At 40.3% G+C, this 27,885-nt stretch overlaps 1 protein-coding gene across 1 annotated transcript in view; it reads right to left on the reverse strand.

Annotated features, from left to right (window-relative positions):
* Positions 1-1,411: 1,411 nt before the first annotated feature.
* The window catches only part of WDR27 (WD repeat domain 27), a 61,150-nt gene continuing 34,676 nt past the window's right edge, over positions 1,412-27,885 (reverse strand). The window contains exons 24-25 of the mRNA XM_033144218.1: positions 25,851-25,949; positions 1,412-1,983 (exon numbers count right to left, since the gene is read on the reverse strand). Coding sequence (XP_033000109.1) covers positions 1,582-1,983; positions 25,851-25,949 — 501 coding nt within the window. The 3' untranslated portion in view covers positions 1,412-1,581. The remainder of the gene's footprint in view (positions 1,984-25,850; positions 25,950-27,885) is intronic.

Genomic DNA, 27,885 nt, shown 5'->3' on the forward strand with positions numbered 1-27,885 from the left:
GTTAAGCACATTCACAATATTGTCCCAGTGAAATAAAGATGGATTAACAAGATGACTTTTGGATAGGTTGGACTTTTTACTGGTATTGACATTCTTATTAGAATTGGGCTTTCTTTTGGGAAACTTTTTAAGAATGGCATTTATTTCATTAGATCTATTCTGAGTATGACTTAGTCAGATCCAACTCAGTGTGTGCAGCTTTTTAAAGATCATCCTCAAAATGCTCTTCAAAATTAGATTAAAGAATTCATGTAAAAGTTGAATATACCACAGTGACATATTTAGCAGCCTGTTGCGAAATAGTGCAAGCCACATTTTCCGTACTGGTTCTTAAGGAGCCAGAAATCCAGTGTGATTTGTCTTCCAGAGTCTTTATACATGACAAGGAGAAAAGGACTGCATAACATTTAGTCTTGAAAGATGTTTGGTATCATATCCACTGGTGTCTGAACTATAGTAAACCTTTGCTTGTATGTCTCGATAATGCTCCGAACCTCATATTTCCCCACAAGTTGAATCAACAGGCAAGGACACAAATGACTGAATCACTTTATTATTGGGCATAAGGGTTTAGCCAAGAACGGTACAAAGGTTTATTTGTTAAATGTCTGGTTGTGGAGATAACTACTGAAATCCCAACAAACTACAACAAAAAGTGTATATATGCTGCTAGACACCAGAGTTCTTAAATCTTACTTGATGTTTCCAGACAAACTGCACTAGGATGGCTAGAGCTATTAATAATGGGATACAACATAATGTTATACATCTACCTATTCTGTAGCACTTCCAAAGCTGCAGTCCAAGGTAGCCTGAATGTAATAATGCTCTGCAAGGACAGTGGCAGAACGGACTCTGTACCCTTATACAAAATGACTTTCCAGCAGAGCAGACCTTGGAGCAAATCCCAGGGCAGACATAATCTGGAAGCCTATATTTAAAACAGAAAAGTGCTGTAACTTGCCCAGTAACCAAATCTCTCCTTTCTGTCGGGGAGCCTTATTCTGAAAGTAGCAGAGCCAAGGAAGTCAAGGCTGACAATCCGGTAGGAACAATTGCAGTTTCCCATCCAGGGTGGCTGTGGTGAGCTGTAATTCAAAACAGAAAACACATGATTGGCATAGAATGCTTTGTGTTGAATAATGGTTGACCAAAAGGCCTAGCTACCTTATTAAATCTCATTATAAAAATTTAAAAGGCATCTGGAATTTACTTTTCATGTATTATGTCCATGTTTGCTTGGGAAGTCTATTTTTTATTCGGAATTCATTTTAGTTGGTTCCTATGGTGTAAATGCCAATTATTACTACCAAGATAAAGAACCGTGATGAGCTGGAAATCCAGTGCTGCCCTTCTGCTTGCGGAACAGCTTTTGATCCAACAGAGTGAACACTACCATAAGAGAACAGGTTATTTTGTCCTATTTCCGCTTCCCCTGCAGCCCTCCACTCCATCTCCCCATGGTATTTAGGTGGTTTCTGACATATAAACGAACCAAATGTTATGCTATATGTGGAGATTGGTTGGGGGCTGTTGTTGTTGCTGCTGTTTGCCATGTAAGTATTTATAAGCTGAGAACCTTCAAAATGGAAATAATAGAAAATCAATTTTAAAAGCCTGAAGAATTTTTTTATTGCTAGAAATTATAAAAGAAGAAGAAAACAGTACAATGAAGCAAATTCCTAAATATGTCTTTGGAACAATTAACTGGCTTGCACTTGCATGGATCATGAAAGTTACTAAAAAGCCAATTCTAATTCTTTTGTATTTTTCACTCCATACATTGGCAGCTGTTATACAAAGGGTTGAGAAAATGAATCTGAGTACATTTTGAATTAATTCACATTTCAGTTCAAATATTCTGGTAAAAAAGGAAGGAAAAGGATAACACTTACTACTACATGTCTGTGACTGTTTTCTAGAATTAATGGCAGTAGCAACATCAAGTGGAAAAAATAAAGTATTTTTCATTGTCCCATGAGGCTAATGAAAAGCAGAACACAAGGAGCAATGGGAGTATTGAGCCCATGGGGTGATGGGTACAGTTGTGATGCAATCTGCTTGTGCTGGTGTAGCCCTCCCTGCCCCCAAAACACCTGCAGGTCATTTTAAGCAGCCAAGCTTGGGCAAGCCCCAGGGTTATCTGGGGTTCCTCATGGCACTGTATTATGCAATATTTGTAAAGGCTAATGCTGTTGAGCAGAGCAGTTGTGCAAGCTCCTAGCCCAGAAATGCAACTTATTCTGTCTCACAGCTGAACATAAGCCTGGCCAGAAGTTGGAATCCTGTGCCAGTGGCACCCTGTTCTTTTACAAATCAGCACAGGCCCAGGAGCTGCTGAGGCTGCTCCAATCATCACATCTGTTGTTGCACAGATGTTGAGTTCTCAGTTGTTTCTGATTTTATCTGTTCACAGTCAATGGGTGCATAATTTGCAATGAGTTTTTTATTAACGTTTTTCACAAAACAGTAAAATAGCTGCAACGAAAAGTCACCGGGTGCATATTAATGGCATGGGGGTTGTGGACCACAACTGAAAACGCCTGCTTCTATTGCAGCATCTGAGACCTGATAAAGAACGCATGAGTCCTTTTTGCAGCTGTTAGACAGTGGTGAACCTTTTACAAAGACTCATGGTCTGAATGATGCATCTTGAATTAAAGAATGTGCAGTATCATTTATAATACTTTCATTTTTAAACTCCATCTCTGCACAGGGCACATAATAACAAAGTTTTGAAATTTACTTCAGGAAAAAGTGCATTGCTTCTCATATTTCTGGGTGTTGTTGGTTTGGTTTGGTTTGGTTTGGTTTGGTTTTTAATTTATGAAGGCTTGTATCTCACCCATCAGTTATAGGAATGGCCATTATAGCTCCATGATATTCATTATGGTATAGTGCCCTCTGCTGAAAATCCAAACATAAGGAAATGCATACAAACACAGTTGCAAAAAGGGAGTGGCAGAGTGGTGCATAAAGGTTTTTATTTAACTCACTTTCCTGTATCTCTCCTTTCCACCCTACAACTATTGAAGAATACTATTGTTTTGTTCAGCTACCTCTCTGCCCAAACAAGTAGCCTGAGAGATGAATGGACTTTTAATATATATCTATATTATTGCTTCTTGCATCTCGATGTTCACCCCTGCTAGTGTTGATAACACTACTTCCAACTCACCAGTCCAGAAATTCTCATACTGGCTTCATGTCAACTTTTTTGAGTTACCGCATTTTACTACTGCTGTTTACATCACATGAAGCAGCAGCACACTGCAGAATTGCTGTTTGGGTGGAAGTGACTTCCTCCTGCAGAACCACTTAGGCCCTTCTCCTCTACCTTCCTCCCCTGCTCCATCTTAAGATGTTACAGTGGATCTGTGGGAAGGAAGTTTACGCTCAACTTTCTATCCACTGAATGGGAATATTAACGGTGCTCATATTTGTTTTGGAGCGGGGATGGTGTATTTCAATGTGCACCTGCCCAGCTCCAGATGTAAAAAAGACTGTTCTCTGCATTTCCTTGAATGGGTGAGGGCTGAACTGCTTGCCCTACTGGAGATGGCAGAGGAAAGAGGGAACAAGGCATAAACAAGCAGAGGGAGGAGCAAGACAGGTCAAATGGCCATGTAATGGGAGGTGGAGGATTAGCAATGGTAGGTGATATGTGGAACCTTGCTTGTCAAGGAGACCACAGAAAATATCTGATAGCTGGCTGCACCATCCCCATAACTATCTAATAACCATTTCAGCTCCATTATGGAATGGCATTCTGTGAGTAATTGCTCTGTTAAGAGTTTTGGTTAATGCTTCATTTCCTTTTGATGTTTCTCAAGCTTCCTGCTTTCTTTATGCTATTTCCTTTGGTTCATTTATGTCTTCTTTTTGTTTAAAGAATTACTTTCATGCATTGCAGATGATATTCAGTTGCATGTCAGGCCAATCCAATAAAATATGGTGGTAGTAGAAAGTCATTTTTGAAGTAATTTGGGCTATGGAAATTGTGTGTGTTTAAACTTTAAAGTTATGAGGCGGCTGAGGGTGTGCGAGTGTTCTTGCTGCAAATTGTCCAGTATTCTAGGGAGTCAGAGACCCTGGAAGGTATTGCTTGTATAGTGCATGAGAGCTGGGTGATTTTCTTGAAAGTATCTTCTTTTAACTTTTTTATTTTTTTATTTCAGCTCTCAGGCACTCTACAGGAAACCTGAGCCAAAGATTCTGCATAATGCCTAGAGAATGTAGAAAACTCTGTTCAGATATGTATGCTACCTGATGTCTCTTAGAGATTATGAATATTGCCCGGAGAATGCATAAAATGCAGTCAAGCTATTATGGGCCAGATTCAACTAAATAGTTGTGCTAGAAGAAGCAACACAACGAGTTCCACCAGCACAACAGGGCTTTCCTTTATCTCCCCATGCACCCCCAATTTGGTTTTGGGGTGGTGGTGAGAGAACCGACAAAAAAGCATGGAGGGGGGAGAAACTGTTCCATCTGGCAATCAGAAATGCTTGTGCTGACAGAATGATCACCTTAGTGCAGAGGTTTTCAATCTTTTTAAGTCCACAGCTCCCTGTGGGGCTCAGGAGCCCAGTTATGTCACTCTTTGCCTGCAGAGCTGACAGGCTCTCACCCTTTTTCAAACACCCTCCCTTGGGGAGTGTTCCCTGAGCCTCCTCTCCTTGGGTGTCCTCTGGGCAGACGCTGCTGCCCCCCCCCCCCCGGTCTCTGAGCTGCCCCCTCCCCCAACCCAAAGACAGGTGCCTCCTCATACTGCCCCACAGGGGCCTGGGACTTGTCTGTCCATTCCCAACAGCAAGGGTTGGAGGACTGGCTGGCTGGACTCCCATGCCTGCTTACTTGCTTACTCTGAAGCCACCTCAGCTCTTGGCAACCAGCACTCCCTGGCCAGCCCCACAGGCACCATTTGCCTGGGAAGCTTATAGCTGGGGCTGCTGCAACAAACAGCTATGCAAGCTTTCGGGAGGCAGAGACATCAGAGCAGGGAGGGAAGGCAAGAGGGACAGAGGCCAGTATTGCCTGTGGCACCCCTGTCTATCATTTAATGCGCCCCAGGGTGCCACAGCACACTGGTTGGAAACCACTGCCTTAGTGCAACACTGAATGCCTCCCTAGTATTCTCCAGGATCGGTGAAGATTATACATATTGCCTGGGGAGTGTACAACTCCCCCAGACCTGTTGGAAAGCATTGGCTGGGAAATGTGCATATTTCCCTCTTTGCAGACAGATTCTGTATACATTCTCCATGATGCATGGTGAATGCACCCAATGGCTGGTTGTTATGCTCATTCGTTATTCAACTCACTTTACCCCAACATATATATGCACAAGCATATCTGCAAATAGAGAGTATGCATCTGACAAAGGTGTCCCCAGCTATAATAAATCTGTTGGTTTTAAAGGTGCCTTGGGACATCTTGGCAAATTTTGCTACAGTAGTTTAATACAGCTACCCATTCAGAATAAGCAGTGACTTGGATCTCAAGATAAATTTACTTAAGAAAGTTAATGTTTCTCACCTGCTTTTTACCCCTGCAGACATCTGTGCCTCCTATAAAAAGTTTCCAGCATAAAAAGGCTTGGGAGGAAAAATGTGAGATGGAGGCTCCTGTGGCTAATTGGACACCCCCCCCCCCATCCCTCATTGTTCAGGAGGGCCTCCAATTCTCTAGAGAGATTTGCAGGGGGGCACAGATGACTGCATGTGGGGGGCAGGAAACTCTCCATGAACTTTCTTAAGATAATTTATGTTAGCATCTAACACTGCAAGTCTAACCATGCCTACCCTTAAGTAAGTCCTAATGAATTTGATGGGCTTGGTTCCTGGTAAGTGGGCTGATTGCAGCCTAAGCCATTTCCTGTCACAATATTGTTCTCATCACCATAACCAATCGCCATCTTCCAGCTAGCATAAATTAGGCTCCAGAGGACATTGTGGTTAATGCAGTCATCATAATTTGCTTGCTATGCTATCTTCTGTTATGTTCAGTAAGCTTCTTGTGTGGTATATGCATTCATATTAGTGTAACCTAACAGACACCTTGAGGTATGTAAATTACTTCAGGTATTTTGCCCACTCTAGTTTTTTCTCACCACAGAAAATTGCCTTCTTCTGTACTACACAATAATTGTGATTCTCCCGTTCTGGCTTGCGGTGTAAAGAGTTTAAAAATATGTAATGGAAACAATGAAAATGTATAATGGTTTGCCACTCACATTTGTAATAGCCATTTGTGAGTCTATAACATGTATTCAAAATTCACATGGCTGAAAAAGTATGGACTCAAATTAAGTTTTTTTTTTAAGATGTGCTTAAAAGAACTCTAATATGTCTTCTCTTTTGGTAAGACAGCACTGTTTTCTAACGCTGTTAATATGACATCATTCTCAACCTGATATTATCTCCCAAGTAATGAGAAAAACTGGGGGAAATTATTTCTAAGAAGGGGTGGCTACAGAGATGATATATAATTTCAAACTTTCACAAATTCTGTCCCTTGATAGCCTTTGCCTGGATACCAGTTGAAACCTAGATAAATGGTGAACTCCTTGAGATCCAACTTTTGTGTCATTCTAAAATTGTTATGACATAATTGCTTAAACAGTAAGGGCTTTTGTGATTATATGTAATTCCAGAAGTATGGTTATATTACTTAGGGCTAATACACAAATCACATTTTGAGGCAGTTTTCATTTAGAAAGAATGTGGCAAATCAGGATCAGACCTTAGCAAAACTTTGAAACCGTTCCATCAGACAGAGGTATTCTTGCTGAATAGAAACATTTTTATGATCAGACATCAGACTACTTCTCTGGACACTTTTTGCAAATCCTAGTGATACTTAGCGGTTGCCTTTTAGCGGCATCTATTAAAGCTGAAGCTTTCTTCAATGTATGATGACAGACATTTGGATTTTGAAACTGCCACTTGGTGAAAATATAGATTGAAAAGTGCATATTGAGATAGAGTGATATTGGTACAGCAAACCACAATAATCTGCACCAATGTGAAGAAAATAAGTTTTATGCTTTTGCTCAAGACTTACATAAGCTCAAGAAAATGCTGTTATTCTAGGAAAGCATAATTCTGCTGAAAAGCATGGTGAAATGGTGGTTAGACCAAAATACCAGGCCTCTTGCTCTTGAAGCTTGATATGACCTGGATTTTCAAATGAACTTGCTAATTTATGCCCTTATCTGCATGTCTGTAAAATGGGGATAGAATCTTGAAAGGATGGGAAAATAGGCACCAAATGAATGTATTCTATGTGTGCACATTGTTGGAAATAAATGTGCTGGGCCAGCATAAAAACTGAAATTATAACTGCTTGCTTCTCAAAAAAGCCAGCTCATCTATTTTTGTTACGATAATATTGAAGAAAAATATTAAAGATGGCATTTCCATCTAAGAATGAGTGATAGCTATTGTTAGTATATGGTAAACTATATTTCTTTCAGCATGAAAAATACAACAAATATTGTAATTTGAGTAAAATGCAGATATATTTTAAGTGATTACTCGTTTCAAAGTAAGAATTATTAATCAACTAAAATCCTTTGAGCCATTTGACAACAAGCTAAGATTCACATATGACTAAAATCTTACAGAGCACTTGACAGCTTGAGGATGGATAATGTTAGAACAGCACCCCTAAATTGTCAAGCAAAATGTGCTCCTGTAAACCACTAAGAATGACTTCATATATTAGCCAAGGAAGACACAGAGCCTGTTATAAGCAGAACTAGCATTTCTGCAGTTTTACAAAAATAAATTAACAGTGTCAATGAAAGCAGTGTCATCTCTAGCAGTCAAGCAACAAAAATGGAATTTTGCTATGCTTCCAAAGTAATCAAAACAATTCAGTCCCATGCTAAGCAAACAACTAAAAAAATGCACAATCTCCTTAATATAGCTTGCTGTATGTTTTCAGACCTTATGGTCTGAAATAACTTATACTCAACAGCAGATGAGGACAAATATATACGGTTTTATATGGCTAAACTTTGTCACTTATATAAAAATAGGTGGATATCCTAAATACATAGTTGCTTAACAGGCATTCAAGGAGCCATAGGGTGCAGTGGATCTTCCCCTCTGTCCATGGAGGGGGAGGTCCACCACTGGAGGCCTCCTTGTTGTGACCACAGAAACCTCTACAACCCCCCCCCCCTCTTCTAATGTCAGATGTATAAGGGAGGAAAAAGAGGCATGCCAGGGGATTGAGGGAGGCCTTAGATCTGCAAGATCCAAAGCCCCCTTGTGCCATTGGCACACCCGCAAAACAGCAAAAATCTATGTACCAGTCATGGATATGGAGTAGTGAATTTCCCTCCCATAGGACCCAATGGCAGGAAAATTTGAAAATCAAAAGAGAGATTACTGTAAATATCCAGGTAAGATCTGCCCTCACCCATGATTTTGCTTTGGCCCATGTAAGCCTGGCAGACTTTGGATATGGTGATTCCTCTGCCTTGGACTCTCCCCTTCCCTTACAGTAGGATTGATCTATCCTGAAATATGCCTTCCCATATTTGTGTGGTAATTACCTAGTATGGTAAAGTAAGGTAAAGAACCCCTGGATGGTTAAGTACAGTCAAATTCGCTTTCAGGCTAAGGGAGCAGGCGTTTGTCCACAGACAGCTTTCTGGGTCATGTGGCTAGCATGACTAAACTGCTTCTGGCTCAATGGGACAACTAGACGGAAGCCAGAGCATAAGGAAACCATTTACCTGCCACAGTGGTAACTATTCATCTACTCACATTGGTATGCTTTTATGATTACCTAGTGCTGAGGTGTGAAGGGAGGGGGGGGGGAAGAAAAATTCAAGGAAAGTGTTTTTGTCATAAAGTCCCCTGAAAACAACCAAACTAGTGGAGGTGGATAGAGAAGCATGTTAGTAACTGCTTTTCCCATCCCAAACCAATCTAGATGGCTTTAAAAGAGGATTAGAGAAATTCATGGAGGAAGAGAAGGCTATAGGTGGCTACTAGCCAGGAGGGCTGTGCTCCACTGTCAGAGACAGTAGGCAGGCTCTGAATGCCAGTTGCTAGGAATCACAGATCAGGAGAATGCTGTTGCACCCAAGAAGATTAATCTGGACAAGATGAGAAGCTGATGGTAGGTGGTAAAATTTCTCTAGGGCATGGTGGTTCCACTATTCTGGATGGAGTCACTAAGTTGTCTTAAAATAATTTATTTTTGTTTCACTGGATTTGCTACACTCACCTGGGGTTCTTACTGGAAAAAATGGCTTAGAGATTAAGTGAATGAACAAATAACTATGCTACATATGTTTCTGCAGTTTATATTTCTAATGTGTGAGTTCACATAGATGTTACTGCTGCTGGACATATATTCTTAGATGTTTCTGTCTGCCTCATTGTGCCCACATCATAAAAATTCATGTTATTACTGAGCCATCCACCTTCCTTAAAGGAAAATATTTTGCAAATCATGGCAGAGTCAGCAGCCAAACTATCATCATATACAGCCCACAAAAATATTGAATTTATGAGGAAAGGGTACTGTTCCAGGAAGAAAAAACAAACTATGTTTAGCAGTGCTGAGCTATAATTATTCCAAACTGCCTTTTGTATAATAGATGCCTTGGAACTGTATATACGACTCTTAGCATCTATCAACTGCAGTTGTGTGAAAAAGTCTCAATTAGTACAGCTTCAGGTTGTGAAGAAGACTTAAAACTTTCCAGCCAACCAATGAAATCCTCAATTCTTCTCTTTCCTAAGTGACAAACTTGCTGGGAGACACAGAATAAACCTATTAGAACAGTCAGCATCTCTGTGTGTGGCCCCAGTTCTGTTAATGAGGAGACCATTTCCAGTAGGGTTTCAGGATTAATTTGACGACTGAAACTCCTTTGGTCCTACTAATGAACAATCGTGGCCAACAGGTAATTTGGAGAAAGTGTCATAACAATAACAGTTTTGCAACCTCAAGAAGCTTATCTTTTAGGATGCCTAGACATAGGTGCAAAAGGCACTCTGTGACTGTCAAGGACTGTTAACCAAAACCCAGGGTCCAGATATTCAGGGTCTGTCACCAGCCCTGGAAGGGATACTGCCACCACTCTTTCTGCCCAACCATCTTGGGTCAGGAGACTCCCAGATCTTTACACCCTCTGATTCTAAAGGAGCACCCTCTGATTCTAAACACAGCTCTCTGCTCCCTGAGCATCAGAGTCACCAAATTACTCAACAGCAAGTGACTAATACTGGATTTAGTATCAAGGCTTCAGTCAGACACTAATTTTAAATGAAGTGGACTTATTAGAAAAGATGGCAGCATAAAATGAAACCAAAATACTCAAAGTCTGATTAACTAAGTAGCTGGGAATTATAAACTGGAACAGAGCTTTCCAAACTTGGATCCACAGCCATTTTTGGACAGCAATTCCCATCTCCCCTAACCACTGGTTCTGCTAGCTAGGGATGATGGGGGTTGTAGTACAAAAACAGCGTAAGACCCAAGTTTGGGAAACCCTGAACTAGACTAAAAGAATAGAGCCAACATTCTAATTCTATACATGCTAAACAAGGCTATTGAAGTTTATGTAAGTCTTGGTAAGTTAGTGAGGAAAAGCCAAGCATGTCTGCCAGACCAGCAGTTTTCTTCACTGCAGAGAGTATCATATTCTGCAGTATAAACAAAAGGTTTTGATGTTGAGTCATTATTCACAAACATTAGGCCAAATATTCATATATAAAATGAGCCTAGATCTAAGAGTTTCTGAGAGTTCACAAATAGGAGAAAAACCAAGAAAGGCTGTAATCCCATATACACTTACAGTGGTAACTCTGGTTGCGAACGGGATCCATTCCGGAGCCCCATTCACAACCTGAAAGGTCCGCAACTTGAAGTGTCGCATCTGCGCATGTGCGTGGTGCGATTCGGCGCTTCTGCACATGACGTCATTTTGCACTTCTGCGCATGTGCAAAGCGCCAAACCCAGAAGTAACCCGTATCCCGTATCCTGTGACGAATGCAACCAGCAGCGATCGTAACATGAGGTATGACTGTACTCAGAAGTATATCCCATTTAACACAGTGGGATTTACTTCTAAGTAGAAGTAATTGCATACAATTGTGCTGCAAATTGCCTGAATTGCTGCACTACACTAGCAAGTGAATGACCCGTTACCAACACAATGTGACCAACATAATCATTCATTGACAAATAAATACAAATAAAACGACTCCAAAGCAAGACCCTGTGCTTAACTAGACATTCATAAATTGCAAGTCAGCACCAGGTCTTTGTAAGAAGTTGTAATATCTACGGTACTTGAATTCATACTTGCCTGTGGCAACACCCTAATGATTTGTTTTCTTTTCAACACAACATTTATCATTTTCTCTTCAATTTCCTTGTCTCAAATGCAACAATAACAAAGTTGCCAAATGAAGCCAGTACTTTAGTGGCTGTTTCTGATTCTGTGCTTTCTTTAAGGATACTCACATTTCCCATTGGGGAATAATCTACTGCAGGCATAGGCAAACTCGGCCCTCCAGATGTTTTGGGACTATAACTCCTACCATCCCTTGCTAACAGGAGCAGTGGTCAGGGATGATGGGAGTTGTAGTCCCAAAACATCTGGAAGGCCGAGTTTGCCTATGCCTGATCTACTGTGTTTTGATAAAGGCATACTCTAAATCACTCCATGTTGACAACACATTCTGCTGATTGTATGCCTTTCATGGGATTTACATTTCAAACATCTCATTGAGGTCTTTTTCTATTCCTCTATGTTTTCCTCGATGACAAGCAAACATGCTTGAAGTTTTTCCATGTTTAAGGGGTGGTGGTGGAATCAAATCCATTGTGCACCACTGCCTGTCCTCTCAAAACTCTGTCCCATACAATTCTTTTGGTAACTCCATCATGTGGTCCTCTGCCATGGAAAGATTCACTCAAATTCCAGGATTTGTAAATGATGAAGTCACTGTGGAATACCTGTTCTTAAAGTGGGCAGCAGCACCATCAGTCCATAGGATAATGGGTCTAATTTCAATGCCATGTTTTGCATTGAAATCTGGAAGAATTCCAGTGAAAGAGAATTGCTCAGTTGCATCAAGGACAGCATACATCTGCACTTCTTCGCCAGTCACAGCAGTGTAAATTATTACAGAAGTTCCTTGTTCTGCAGTCCAATGAGCCTGCACTGCTTCATTCTGATACTTTATGTAATAATTCTCTGCAAAGTCAGTTTGCAGAATCAGTTCACTTTGCCACAAATTTTTCCTTTTGGCGCTGAAGCTCTTTTGCTTGTCTACATATATTGTATGCATGCTTCAATATTTTTCTCGTTTGACTAAACAGCATTTGTTCTATTTCACTCCAGGTAACAGACTGCAGCTCTAGTTTATCTTCATTCCACTGATTTACCAGAATCTTCTCTTCAATACTGCATAGCTTATCCAAGTTGCAACTTTGGAATCTCTGCATCCTACAGTCTGCTGAGTTTTTATCACACACAATCAATTCAATCGGTTCTTTAATTTTCTTTGTTCTGTCTTCAAATTTGCATGCTGCCAAAAGACAACTTAAGTTCTCACAATAAACACAGTAGAAAACTTGATGATCCTTACTAGAGATTTAACTTAACTGCCTCTGGATGTAGTTCACAAACTTTTGAAATCCCAAAGGGGTTTTGGGATGCTCATTACTATATATGTCATTTTCTTCTTTCAACCAGTATACCGAAGAGTTGTTTGTGTACTTCCTCCTTTCCCCCTTTTTTCTGTTTTTCAGTTTTGGTTTCTTTCTTTTTCCTGACAGCTGGCAAGATACACCATCCCTTCTACAGAAACACTGTACAGTGTCAGTAGTTTCCACAGCCCCCATCTTTCTGCTAGGAGCTCGAATATCACTCTTCTTTTCAAAAGCATTTTCTCTTCTAATTAGTTCTCTTACTACAAGTTGTTTTTTGTGGATTGGGGGGGATGAACTAAAGAAACACGTTTTATGACTTTACAAAAGGTTTGGTGTGAAGCAAATGACACTTCAGTAAGGTTTGTTTGTAAAAAAAATAAGTTGCACATTTTGGTGCTATGTTTGTCAAAAGAACTGTTACATGTAAAAACATCTCAGCCAACATCTCAACAGTTTTTTTTTTTTAAATGATAACAAATTCAAAAAAGAAAAAGCTAAAACATTCAGATTTTTATTTTCATTTGTTGAAGGGGCAGGGAGCGTGTGTTTTTTGTGACCTACATAACATGCTGAACAATGTAAGTTTTGTTGTCCTAAGCGTGTCTGATTTTGTTCCTAACATTAAAAAAATTATCTATGTGCCAAAGAAAATTGCAAAACTATCAACTCAATAAAAGGTCATTAATCTATTGTCTATTTTCTTGAAGAAGTCTTTAACTAAACACCGGGGGGAAACTAAATAAATTTTGAATTACCTTGTATGTCATACTTCTGGTTCTTTTATTCACGTGTAAAATGCCATTCTGAAAAAAACTGTTGCCATATCATGAAACTTTGGGAAATTATATATGAATATGAAAAATGAGTCTGTAGGTTGCCATTTTCATGGAATTATGCAGCAATGAAAATGATCCCAACAGAAAATGAAGGTTTTCAGCATAGAATGTCATATCAAACCCAGCAACTTGTCTTATATGTCCAAGACTTGAGGATCACTCAAATACTAGATAAAGCTCAATTCTGCAAGTTTATGCTTTTCTTTCTCTTTCTCCCTTTCTCTTTCTTTCGTTTGAAGGGAAGGTGGAAGGAATGACACATGAGGGGTTACTTTCAATACTTTTTAAGGATTGGCCCAAGATTGGTTGCAATTTTTAAAGGTTTTTTCACTCTACATCTCGACTTCAAGTATCACAACAATGTTCACTACGCCATACTGTAACACAATGAACATTCACAATAATAAATTCAGTAAGTTGTCTCAAACAAACAAACAAAAAAGCAAAATTGCAAAGAAGTCCAGTTTTTTGTATAGACAGGAGCCGGTACAAAATCAATATACTGATTTTGCAAAAGGAAAATATAACTGTCATATAATTCCCACAAGTATATTCTTGGGTCAATAGCCACTAAGATAGGTGACATCTAAAATTAATTCAGAATTTCTAACTCACCCTGCTTCCAAATATTATCTAATCAAGGCCAGTGGTGTTATAATGAACAAACACTTTCTTCAGGATCCTTCTGGTGGGTTCTTGGTTCCCCAGGGAGTCAGAAGTTACAGCTCTCATTCAAATTCTCCTCCAGATCTTCTTTAACACGGGTTTTTAGTGCCCAGACTGTACTTTCCCTGCTCAGCAGGTCACCTGCTGCTTCTCACTTTCTTCACTGATCTCTTTCCCTTCCTTTCCTTCCTTTGTAGCACTTTAAGCCCCTCAGCTCTCAACAAAGCTGTCTCTCCATCCCCTGAAATGGGCTAAGCCGCTCTGCTCCCCCACAACTGATGGCCATTTCTTATACTGCCACAGTGCACATGGGAATGCGTTCCCTGAGCTGCTACCACTCCAGTGTTCTACATCTGGCCCAGCCATGTTTACATCTGGTCAGGCTGTGCAACACAGTGCAGCCCAGAGACTGCCACCAACATGCCTCCAACTCACATTCTTTAAAAATGAAGTTAAGTTTATTTTACTGAATTTAATATAATAATGAATAGTAGAAAATGATTTAAACGAGTACAAATAGCTGGCGAGTCAACTGAAACACAGGCTTGAAAACTGCAGTTCTCACCATACCTACTTTCGTATTTCAGCCACACCGACTTGAGGGAACAGGAAGTAACTAATGAACTGCTTTAAAAGAAAGTGACCAGGAATCAGATACTAATAAAAAGAATAATAGTCCAAAAATCTGTGCAAGTGCTGTGCCAGTCCCTACTGGGAGGTGTGGTGCTGAAATTGCATTTTAAGACATAAAAGTAGCCTGACAAAAAGCCTGGATGGTAATCTCACAATGGAGTTTTTTCATAAAGACATGCAATCTAAAAATGCAATCCAAATTAATACTACAGTTCTATACATGTCTACTCAGAAGTAAGCCCAATGAGCTTAATAAGACTTATTCCCAAATAAGTGTGCATGGAGTTACAGCCTCAGACTTTCATCCATTAGATCAGCAGGTTTGAAACTTTCCTATTTCCAGTAACCCTTTCCCTATCCAGATGGCCATGTAATCTTTATATATGTCTTCCAGACAGCTGGCTAGCTTTTTTATACATAGATTTTTCTATAAAATTTGATTCAGCTCTTCAGTGAAGGAATATTCCATTGACTACCTGTCATTTTGTATGAGTACCAAAAGGTGAGAGCATAATCTTGCAAGGATGGCTGGGAAAATGCTTAGCAGAAATGTTTATGACTATAAGAACACATGTTTTTATTGAGCATTTTATGATCTGTTGACATCGTTTTCAAAAATATTTTTTGTGCCTGGAATAGTACAAAACATTCTAACAAATTCATCATAGTTTCAATTAAGTTTCTTTTATTTTTATATAACCACAAAAATGTATTTATTCAAAAGATTTTGTAACAGTGTTTACAAACAGGGTCAAGCTATTCATTTCATAGAAAATGAGTATGGGGGGATGGAATTAGGCTTACACATTTATTTATTTATTTATTTCTTCTTCTTAAATGAAAGATGAGAGTCCAGGCACCCTGCTGGTGTTGCAAATGCCACCACCTCAACCTCAAATTTACCGCCCCGGGCAATTGTCCCATTTGCCCTCCCATAAATAAGTCTCTGGTGGGGCACAAAACTTAAATCTGCATTTGCTTGTGAAGCTTACTTGATAGTTTTAGAAATCTCGCTACCTGATCTACTTCACAGTGTTATGTCACAGAAAAAATGCTGTTGTTTTCCCTTTGGATGGATATAAATAACATTTGTAGACATGGAACTAGGACAGTTGATATGATGTAGCATAACCAAAGGCTTCTATCCCTTTAAGAATTCACCAAGAAGGGCAAAATTCAGCAGGTGTCATTATTTTGTTCCCTGAAACACTTTAAAGTAAGGTTCTTTCAAAGAATTCTTCTGCCATCTTTCAAACTCCTGGCAGAATCATTGCATATATTGAAATACCTGATTTGAGGTCCCCATAAGGAAATTTTAGGGTACAACTAGATGGGACATGGGAGACCACTCCTGGGTCTGCTAATTTAATTGGGGGAAGTAGCACCAGAGGTGGGATGTGTTTAGTCTCCCCCCCCCTGTGCTATTTCCTATTTCCTAATCTAAACCACACACACAACTAGCTACCTGCTACTAGCTCTGTCGGGCTAAAAGAACAGATACATCAACTGTGGGAACGCTCAGAGATGAAGAAATGCAACCTAAGAAAGTTGTAATGAATTTCTGCTGAAAGAATGTATTTATTAATTGTGGCTTAAAGTGGCATTCTATCTGCATGAGCTGATCTTGGATACAGGGAACATGATGTACCCTAAATTTATCTTAAATTGTTTATGATTATGTAGAATTTTGTCCATTGTCACCTATATGGTCATAATTGGTTTTAAAAGACTTCAATTTAAAATCTGTAAATCTGTACACCTTTCTTGGAATAAATTTGATTGCACAAAGAGGAACATATTTCCAAGTACACATACATGGGATTACACTGCACTTTCCCCCTCTTATTTGCTATTATGTTATAACTGGCATATAAAGTTAGAACATCTGGCAGAAAAGAAAACACAACATTTCAAAACTGTTAAGAGCTGATTCTCTCCAATAAAAGTACAATCTAGCTTGAGAGAAAAACAGCCAACCCAATTGTTTTTGGAAAGATGCAGCAGGGTTTGGCATCAATACTTTTATGTTGAATGATTTCATTTTTATAAGATTTGCAAGGAAAACTGCTTCCTGGTGTTTATTTTCAAGGTAGGATATTGCATGCAAAAATTATATGTGTGCTGCCTCACAAGCTGCACATAAATAATATATTCTAGAGATGAGAATTTGCTTCAAGGCCCCTCTATTTTTCTATCTACTACATTGTAACTTTGCCCAATTGTTAGATCTTCAATTAAGTTTACATTATATGATGTCTAGAGATGCTAGTAAAGTTCTTCCAAGCCAAGCTCAGGTATGAACTTTGGGATTCACGGAAGCCTGCTTCAAACAAGAAGTAACTTTTTTTTGAAACCCTTGAATTCTTCTCCAGCTCAGATGAAAATCCAAGCTGGAGATTCATGTCTAGTTCTCCCCGCATCATCCTTCACCAGCAACAAAAGCCTTCCCTGTTAGTTAGCCCTTCAAACATCTGCCCTACTTCTCTTTGCTTCCTGTCAAGTGGTGATTGTGGGAGGGTAGATAAGGGAGGGTTTCCCCCTTCCCTCTGTTTGTGATGCTCTGGGTAGCTCTTTGCCACAGAACAAATACCAAGGGAATATGGGAATAGTAGTTCTCCTGAGAGCTACAGCAATCTCCCATAATACCCAAGGCTTTGTGCCACAGTGCACTACCACCTAGTGGAACCCGGTAACAGGGGTAGAAGAGAGAAAGGAGAGAAAGGGAATCTTCCTTCTCTCGTTTCTCCCATGTACTGACACGGGAAAATAAAGAGACGTGAAGAAGAGTATTGGGGGTGGGGGGCAAAAAGTGTTTTCAGTAATAACAAGAGCTATTAGGGACATTTTTCTGAAACCTCTGATTGGCTTGGAAAAATTATTAGCGCCCATCCAATTTCCCCTTACAAGAGGTAACTCTGCTAAAGCACTGGAGAAGCAGGAGAACGCAGAGGAAGCGTTGCTAGACACCACTCCAAGTGCTAAACTGGTTTTAAGGCTTTTCCAGTTAAAACCAAAAGCCGCACACTGAGGATCATACAATGTGTCATAACAATATTTTTAACGTAGGGACAATAGCAGTGAAAAAGAATGAAGCAGAAGTTATTATCTGCAATCTCCTTCATTTGGAAAATACAGACAGTAATTGACTTGGGAGAACATTCACAAATTGTTTGCTAATAAAAGTGCAAAGGAACAAACTCAATGTTCTAAATCGCTGTGGAGATTTAGTTGGTCTCTAAGGTACTACTGGAAGGATTTTTTTCATTTTTTGTGACTAAATCGCTGTGTTACATGACTTAGTACCGCAGAAACTAATAAATCCACCATGTACAAAGATTTACTCAGTACAAATATGGTTGAAAGACTCCAAATGGCACACCCTATTGATGTCATATTGCCCTTGGTTTTGTCGCAGCTTAAATAAGCCTCACCCAGAAGGGTTGCAATCACAATGTCAAAGGGAAAGATTTTGTTGTGACATAAATGATAACATTATTAGTAAGCAGTTATTACTGAAAGAAATAAGTAGTAATTTCTGAAAGAAGCAGTATTCAATTTTTACATAATCTAGTCTTCTGATCATATTTCCTTTAATAAATAAGATGATTTAAATTATTCCATGCTGTCTAGTCAAAATATAAATGTTTATTATACTTTAGTTATTGCTTCTGATGTCTTAGCATGCTTAAAGCCTCTGAGACAAAATGTCAAGTGTATACAACCAAGATAACAATATTAAAGATAACAAAAATCATTCCCCAAAGCATTCTTATTTGAGAGTCCTGGTAAAATCATTCCACCTGATTAAAAGCTAGATCTGTCAGTTACACAGCTAAACACCCCAGCTCTTCCTAATCCCTCTCACCCCCCTGGTCTTTTCTTATATGACAAGCTTGGGAAGAAACATTTCAACACTGTGTGCAGTTTTTTAAACACTGAAATCTCCAAACTGGCCTGAATTGCTTCAGAGGTCCCTGATTTTATTTGTGGCAATTCAGAGGGATCCTGCTTCAGGTCATGCAGCTCCTAAATACTATCTTATCAATCCAATTCAGCTCAAGATTCGGAATCTGTCTAAATGCAACGCACATCCCTAATTTATCTTTTAAAAAATGGGTGAATCTGTATGTCCCAAAATGTGTCGTGGCTACTTCTCTTATATTAGAAGGACATTTTAATTAATGCTGTTTTCACCCCTGTCCTTCCCTGTGTTTTCTATTATAAACAGCAATGCTTCCTTTTACTTCCGTCTCTCTACTTGCCACATGCAAAATGGTACTCCATTTCTACTTGATAAATTCTACTTCTTAGAAACCATTACAGTGGTACCTCGGGTTACAGACGCTTCAGGTTACAGACTCCGCTAACCCACAAATAGTACCGAGGGTTAAGAACTTTGCTTCAGGGTGAGAACAGAAATCGTGCAGCGGCAGCGGGAGGCCCCATTAGCTAAAGTGGTACCTCAGGTTAAGAACAGTTTCAGGTTAAGAACGGAACTCCAGAACGAATTAAGTTATTGACCCAAGGTACCACTGTATATCATAAAGGTGACTTAGAGATTCCCTATCTCCAATCTACCCAGTTTAGGTCAGCTGTGAAGAGGCCACATGCAGGGGCGTTCTTAGCCCCTTGGCTGCCGGGGGCGGGAAGCCAAGAGACACCCCTGGGGGGCGGGGCGTGCGTGCGTCATGACGTCATGACGCATGCGACGCCCCGCCCCCGGGGGTGCCGGGCGGCGGATTCAGGAGTCTTTGCGCGCTGCAAAAACTCCTGAAGAAGCCTCCGCCCGGCGGCAGCACCCCTTCTTGCCGCGGCTGCTGGAGCGCGCAAAGACTCCTGAATCTGCCGCCCGGGCTCCCTTGGCGCAGCGCAAGTCAGGGCAGGGAGAGGGACGGGCCACCTCGCTGGCCCGCCCCTTGCTTCCATGCCGAGCTGCGCCGCTGCAAGGGGGGGCTATTTTCGGCGCTGCTGGGGCGGAGCCGCAGGGGCGGCCAGCGAGGGGGGGTGACACCCCTCCTCGCTGGCCGCCCCTGCGGCTCCCCCCCCCCGCAGTGCCGAAAATAACCTACTTTTTTTTAAAAAAAAAATCCCAGTGGGCGGTGTGGCGGTTCGCTCAACCTGCACAGGTCCCCCAGACGTTTAACGGTCCGTTGATACCTGCACTCACCACTTTATTACTTAACCGCTGCCACCAACCAGTTTGTCTGGTATTTACTTCACTCAGTTCAGTCAAGGAGAATATTGGAACAAAACTGTTTTATTTGAAGTTTAGTACATACGCATGTGGTTTCTGAATAAACAGTACTTTCTTGGTTGTGTTCTTGTTAACAACAGTGCCCAACGATTTCTCCCACCCCTGTTCCTACTCCTTCCCTTGCCACCCTTCTACCAGGCACTCAATACCCACAACAAGCCCCCTAGCTAAAGACCAACAACAAGCCTAAAGACTAAAGAACCAAAGACCCAACGACCAAAGAACTAAGAACTAAAGAACTCCTTTCCTTCCCCGGGAGGGGTTTATATAGCCCACATAACTCCGCCCCCTCAAGGTTCTTACTGGTTTTTCCCTTTTAACACCTTCTATGCCAATCCGAAGTTTGGTGAACGCCACATACCTCCCCCCTTTAGAAAGTTTGATTCAGGAGGGTACACTTTGCCAAGTGACCTCCTGATCAAACTGCATGACACCTTAATTTAAACAAACATTTTCTATGCTTACTAACCTTAACCTCTCATATCCTACTGGCATAAAAATTGTGGTTATTTGTTTTTTATTATATACAATAGTTCATGCAACATTAGGTCTTTAGTTCATTGCAAGAAAAGTCGTAACTGTCCATTTTAACCTTTGCCTTTGGGTCTTCGGGATAAGGCATCTGCGATGATGTTCAGGATCCTTTCACACTCCTTATTGTCCTTAAATGCTGCAAGAAGTATCTTTCTCTGACACCAGTCTTTTCTCTGCCGTACCTGATGGGATGCAAGCTGTCTTCCTCTGCTGGATGACACAGTCCACTCCGTTCCTTGCACTCGAGGCGTCTGTAATGATTGTGGATTCCAAGCTGTGTGGAGTCCTTGTATCTCAGGGTCAAAAGCTCTCTTGGACCAACTTCTCCCTCCTTCTGGATCTCTGTTAAGGGTTCACGCTCGAGGTCTTGTACACACATCTCCACGTCATCAACGGCTGCATAAGAATTGGTTGTCTGGCTTTTAAACGTACTGGGAACTGTTTTCATAAGTTTATGGATAGCTTCTTTTTTAGTCAGCTTGCTGAAGCTTTCTATACCAGCGTGATCACTTAATGAAAGTAGGCTAAAAGCTCTGATTGCTTATTGCTCATAACAATCTCCTTTGCTGTCAGTCCATCTTTGCTCTGTATCGATTTAACAGTTCCCACTTTGAGCAATTTGAAGACTACTTTTTAAAGTCTTTGCTGTCTTGGCCACATTAACGCTGTGTAACCACGTTTATCTTGGACATTTATTTGTGTTGCGTAAGCAGCAGGGTACCCATCTTCCCACCACACAATCTCTAGTGTAGGAAACACTTTCACTTTCATAGAAAGTTGATGGGACACCATGTCAGCTATAACTTCCAGGACGTTTTTCTTTCTATATTTCCAACTGCGGAATGGTTTAGCATAAATACGACTAGTTGTTCTAACTGATCTCACAGATAGGTCACTGGTCACACTGCAGGTATACCCTTCTTTACCAACTTCACGGGCTTTTTCAACAACGTGCCTACTGTAGTCTAGATTGGGTTCATGGTTTAGTGACTTAACTGGCTTTGAGGCATTCAGTTGGACACTATGGATTTCATCGTCCATCCTGAATGTCAGGTATTTTGTGCTATTAATCCCCATGGGTGCGCTAAACACACTGCTGTGCGTGTTTTGCAGGATCTTGCCCCTATATTTAGTTGGAACCACCAATCGTTGTTGTAGCTCACCACCACCCCTTGCTGGGTTGATAAGAATTTCTCTATATAATAAACCTTGGTCCAACTTAAATTGTTCTGGACTCTCAGGAGTTAAGGTTTTATTTACCTCTGCCGCCTCAAAATAGGGTTTTAATTCTAAATCCTCCTTTTGTTTTTCCATAAAGCTTGAGGCTTGACTAATAGTCAGGGGAAATAAAGAAGCGTCTCTTGTTTCCATAGACACCCTTCCCCCCAGCTGCTCTCCTTCCTTAGTGGTTACAGCAACTGTATCACTTTGTTCAGGCCTGTGCAACAATAACTTCCCTTGTGCTCTGGTGACTACAAAAGCACTCCGCACATGTTCTACTAAATCCCAACCAATAAGAACTGCGGTGGGAATCTCTTCAGAGATCGCTACTTCCCACTGTCCTGACCAACTCTTATATCCAATTTTAACTTTTGCCATCGGTAGTACCTCAGGTTGTTTGGAAATTCCCTTTATTCTTATAGTCTTCCCGGGAATGATGGCCTCCGATTTTACTATATCAGGGTGAAGGATTGTGATTTGTGAGCCAGTATCCTTCAGCCCACAGTATTTGTTTCCCTCTACCCAAATGTTTTCCCCAGCACTTTGTAATAAGTGTTCATCATATAGGATGGTATAACAATGTAGCACCTTGGCCTCAGCTACCTCATTAGGCCCTTGCTCAACTGTATTCCAGTTGGTTGCCATGACAACCAAATCAGTTGGGCCCTGCTCTACAGCCTGGACACAAAATGTTTTCTTTATAGTTGTGGGACTATTTATTTTCTCTTTTTCCTGCCAACATTTATCTTTCCGATGTCCCTTTTTCCCACATTTCCCACAAAAGATTTCAGGAGGATCTGTCTTGTTGGGTTCATTAACTTTTCCCTCAGCACTTCCTGATTGTAGGGATGTCTTTTCATTGGGCCCCTTCTCTGAGGAGTAATTTCCCTTAGTGGAGTCTGAGGTAAATTTTCCTCGATTTTGTTCAGTTTTATTTTTATTGTTCTCCCAATTCCTCCCCCCATATATGGGTCCATCATACACATAGTCTCGGATTTCATTAATTTCATCTCCTAACCGTGGAGCTACTGCAATGCTTGTGGGATATCTATCTTTATATTCTGGGAAACGTGTTAACTCTATTTTCACAAGTGTTTGCCCATTGGTATTGTTACTGTTATTCTGCTTTTTTATTGCAGTCACTTCCAATCTCCTCATCTCCAATTGAAACTGCATTTCTTTTTCCCACATTCGCTCCTCTTTCTCAGATTTCATTTTTTTTGCTTCTAATTCCTGCTCAGCTTTTAATTTTTCTTTTTCCTGCTCAGCTTTTAATTTTTCTTTTTCCTGCTCAGCTTTTAATTTTTCCAGCTCTAATTTGAAGTTATATTCTTGTACTAATTTCCACTTTTCAAAATCCTCAGAGCTTTCGTATGAGGTTTCTCTCACTGGGTTCTTAGTCTTTTTGGGTGGCATTTTCTTAAAAATAGGAGTTCGAACAGTCTATTAAAGAAAAGAACGTGTTTCTCTCTCTGTTTTCTGGGCTAGGTTCTCCAAGACTATGGTCTCAAAGTCACGCCTAAGGTTCTTTCTCTAACCTTTTCCAGCGTACTTTGCCCCGACCACAACTTAAACCTTTCTGCCAGAATAACTTTTGAGATCACCAGTTCTTAATTCTTTCTCAGCCTCATGGTGATCAAGAGTCTCCACAATTACACCCTAGGACGGGATAATATCCTTTCCAGATTTATCCTCTCCCCCTTCCAGGTGTATTGCTCCTCTCTTTCCAGTCACTGGACTTTTTGATCCCACCGCTGTGCCACCACTTGTGGCGGTTCGCTCAACCTGCACAGGTCCCCCAGACGTTTAACGGTCCGTTGATACCTGCACTCACCACTTTATTACTTAACCGCTGCCACCAACCAGTTTGTCTGGTATTTACTTCACTCAGTTCAGTCAAGGAGAATATTGGAACAAAACTGTTTTATTTGAAGTTTAGTACATACGCATGTGGTTTCTGAATAAACAGTACTTTCTTGGTTGTGTTCTTGTTAACAACAGTGCCCAACGATTTCTCCCACCCCTGTTCCTACTCCTTCCCTTGCCACCCTTCTACCAGGCACTCAATACCCACAACAAGCCCCCTAGCTAAAGACCAACAACAAGCCTAAAGACTAAAGAACCAAAGACCCAACGACCAAAGAACTAAGAACTAAAGAACTCCTTTCCTTCCCCGGGAGGGGTTTATATAGCCCACATAACTCCGCCCCCTCAAGGTTCTTACTGGTTTTTCCCTTTTAACACCTTCTATGCCAATCCGAAGTTTGGTGAACGCCACAGGCGGGGCTGGCCCCCCATGTGTCACCCCAACAGGGGTGCTGCACGGGGCCCCCCCGCCCCCTCCGCCCCCCCTGCGACGCCCCTGGCCACATGTAAATCTCTTGTCTTTAAGAGCTTTCTGCCTCACAACTAATGCATTATTGCAATCACAATACAACTTTGAGAATCAGGATGCTTGTCTTTTAATAAAGAATCTTGCAGTCTTTCACATGATGGAAAGCACACAGCAAGCTCAAGAGGAATAACCTAATTTAATGCCAAGTCAAAGCCAAAATTTGGTGAATAATGAAAAGAAAAACGATTTCCCCCTATCACTACAAAACGTAGCTTACTTGTGGAAAATTACATGCTACTGATGATTAAGTGAACAGGTGGCAATGAACCAGAGAAGAACAATGTTTTCATATATGTCTTTCTTCTAAACTTGAGTTCTCCAGATGTTGTCACCAGGGAAAACAAGCTTTTCCTAGTAGCCAGTAAAAATTCAGTAACTCGTATTTTTAGACCCATCCAATACTACTTATATCCAATTATAAATAATTTTTTATGATTTCAGCCCTAAAATTTTTGCTGTCTAGGAAACTTGTATTGGATGTAAATTTCCCTATTGACCAGTGGGTAGGTACCTCCACAGCAAAATTCAATATAAAACGTCCTCTGTCTGTAACTGAAGTGCAACTGTAACTGAAAGGGGGATTTCCAAAGTTACACTAGCTAAAATGACCCACTTAAATGACAGCTAGATTCAAATATCCTTTCCCTAATGACAAATATTATTACATTAATTAATTAATTAACCATTTAATTCTAAAATAGGCTTCTAAGCAGTTTACAAGCTTAAAAAAATTACACAAGTTTATACAATATAAAGATTCTTAATAAATTAATTTAATTAATTAACATACACAATGAAACACTCCCTTTAAAACATTCATATTGCAATGCCTACTTGGTAATCAGTCAGGATATATTCAATTAAAGTACAGTTGTACCTTGGATCCCGAACGCCCTGGAACTCAGACATTTTGGCTCCCGAACGCCGCAAACCCGAAAGTGATTGTTCCAGTTTGTGAACATTCTTTTGGAACCCAAACGTCCGACGGAATTTCCACAGCTTGATTGGCTGCAGCCAATCAGAAGCCGTGATTTGGTTTTCAAACATTTTGGAAGTTGAATGGACTTCCAGAACAGATTCCATTCGACTTCCAAGGTACAACTGTAACTTTTATCTAAAATACAGTCACATTTCTTACAAATAATCAGTTATATTAAATTGTGAAATGATTGGATTTCCAGAAATGTTGTAAGTCACCAGAAGTGGCATGCTGGGCGGAATGGAGCTGGTATGTTAGCTTCCTGGCAAGTAGTCACTGTTGCTTACTGGGAGGAATAGGGACAAGGTGGTGCAAGAGATTTCAAAATAATTCCGATTAAATATATAACTACTGTAATTAGCTGCACCATAAAAATGACATAACTTAGCCTCTTAAAACCTGACAAAGGCTGTGGTTTTTACCTGACAGCTAAATGAATATAAAATTGGAGAAAGATGCACTTCAATGGGAAAGTCATTCCACAAACATTAATAACTAAGGCAAATATAATTGACCTTTAATGATATTAATAACAGAAAATACGAGGGCACCGGGAAAAGCAATGGGAGAAAAGCAATATCTGATTAATACCGAAAGCAATTAGAAATTAAAATTCATAAATGAGAAACAAAGAAAAATACCTGAGGAGATGAAGGGTTAAAAGCCACATTGATGACAGATTCTGTGTGTCCAGTCAACTTATGGGAATAAGTGCTTGAATGCATCTCATATATATATGCCTGAAAGAAATAACACACAATTAAAGCTGTCAGAAGACCTAATGTAATTTGCATTTTGAAAAAACAACAACAAGCAGGGTTCAGTAGTGTTAAAAAAAATCATATCAATTTCAGTCACTGAATCAAATTTAAGTTTGGTCAGAATGAAAAGTATTTACAGACGCTTTTTCATCACACTTTATGTTACAATATATTTACAATATATAAATATAATTGTAATGTTAGTAATATCTCATGTAATTCCAAAAATAGTAAACTGCTTTTCCATTATTATTTTTTTACAATGACATGATTTTCACCGAAATAAGCTGAGAGAGCACTATTAGTAGCCTCTCGTGGATAAGAAGCACAGCTAGTTAACAAGGAGTCATACCTTCAGTGTAGGTGTTACGTATTCATTGGTCTGTGTTTGCCTGAGCTTGAGTCTAGACTAAGGAATCTGAGCCCTTGTGTTCTGATTTGATACATGGTATCTTATCACAGAACATTTCAGGATTTAGGCTACTGCCATTGGCCCTTAAACTCTGAGTTATGATTCGCAGCTTGGGAATTAAGACAGCCAATCACGTTGAGAGTAGGAGTGGCCTAGGCCTTCAGAGTATATAAGCAGTTGCTTTACCCCCGTTGTTCAGTTGTGTTACTTCAATAAAGGTTCTTGCTGTTATCACTATGGGAACCTGCATACACTTCAGTACGTAACACACAGGAGGATCCAGTCCTTCAGGGAATTATATAGGTAAAAACTATCATCTTGAATTCCATCTACAGGTAAACTGATGGTCAGTGCAGTTGCACAGTCTCTCTGATATATCCTTATCATAAAGGTGGACTTTCAAATGATGCTTTAAGCAGCTCAGTGTAAAACACATTACACATGTAATTTCTTGAGGCTAGAAATATGGTGCTAGTTTCTTTTCAGAAAGAACAAGTTACAGGCTTCACACACTGCTGCCACACACACACACACACAATATTAGAGGAAGACATTCATCAAGTATATTTATACTCTATCTTTTTATCCATCCAAATGCAGAAGACAACTTATCGTCAACTTGTGTCAGTGCTGAGAAATGCAAAGCCTTTTCATAGGCCTTGTGAGGCCCAGTGCATTGAAGAAAATTCCACCTACATGGGATTGTTTGTGCCATATACAACAGATAACCACTAGTAAGATCATGAGGCCTCCTTCATCTTGGTTTCCACTCAGTAGTAGCAGGCATTTACTGCTTTCTGTCCCCCACGTCTTGATTAGTTAGGTTTAGGTTTACGAAATTTATGTATCGCTTCCTGCTAAAAAAAAGACCTCTCAAAGTGATTTACAACCAATGATAAAATCATATGTTGTTCTACAATCATTACTAACCAGTAAGAAATTCTGAGGGATAAGGGTGAGATCCCGTTGTTCGGTCCCAGCTCCTGCCCACCTAGCAGTTCGAAAGCACGTCAAAGTGCAAGTAGAGAAATAGATACCACTCTGGTGGGAAGGTAAATGGCGTTTCTGTGCGCTGCTCTGGTTTGCCACATGACCCGGAAGCTGTCTGCAGACAAACGCTGGCTCCCTCAGCCTATAGAGCGAGATGAGCGCCGCAACCCCAGAGTCGTCTGCGACTGGACCCTAACGGTCAGGGGTACCTTTACCTTTAAGAAATTCTGAAATACTAAATTTTCTGGAATATACTAAATGAATAGCAGTTACTCTGAAAATCCATCAGGTATGTGAATTTAGTGGTAGAAGTTACACATTTCCTTAAAACATCAAGTTATAAAGAGAGGGAAAGAGGCATGAAGGAAATGGAGAAATAGTGAAAATTCACATGTGCATATAAATCTGGTTTACTAAAGCCAAAGTAAATTCACTTTTTCATATTTAACCCTATTCCTAATAATAAAAATGACTGATTCAGAAACTACTGATATTTCCTTTTCATCTTTGCCC

This window comes from Lacerta agilis, chromosome 3, assembly GCF_009819535.1.
Source record: "Lacerta agilis isolate rLacAgi1 chromosome 3, rLacAgi1.pri, whole genome shotgun sequence".
NCBI lineage: Eukaryota > Metazoa > Chordata > Lepidosauria > Squamata > Lacertidae > Lacerta > Lacerta agilis.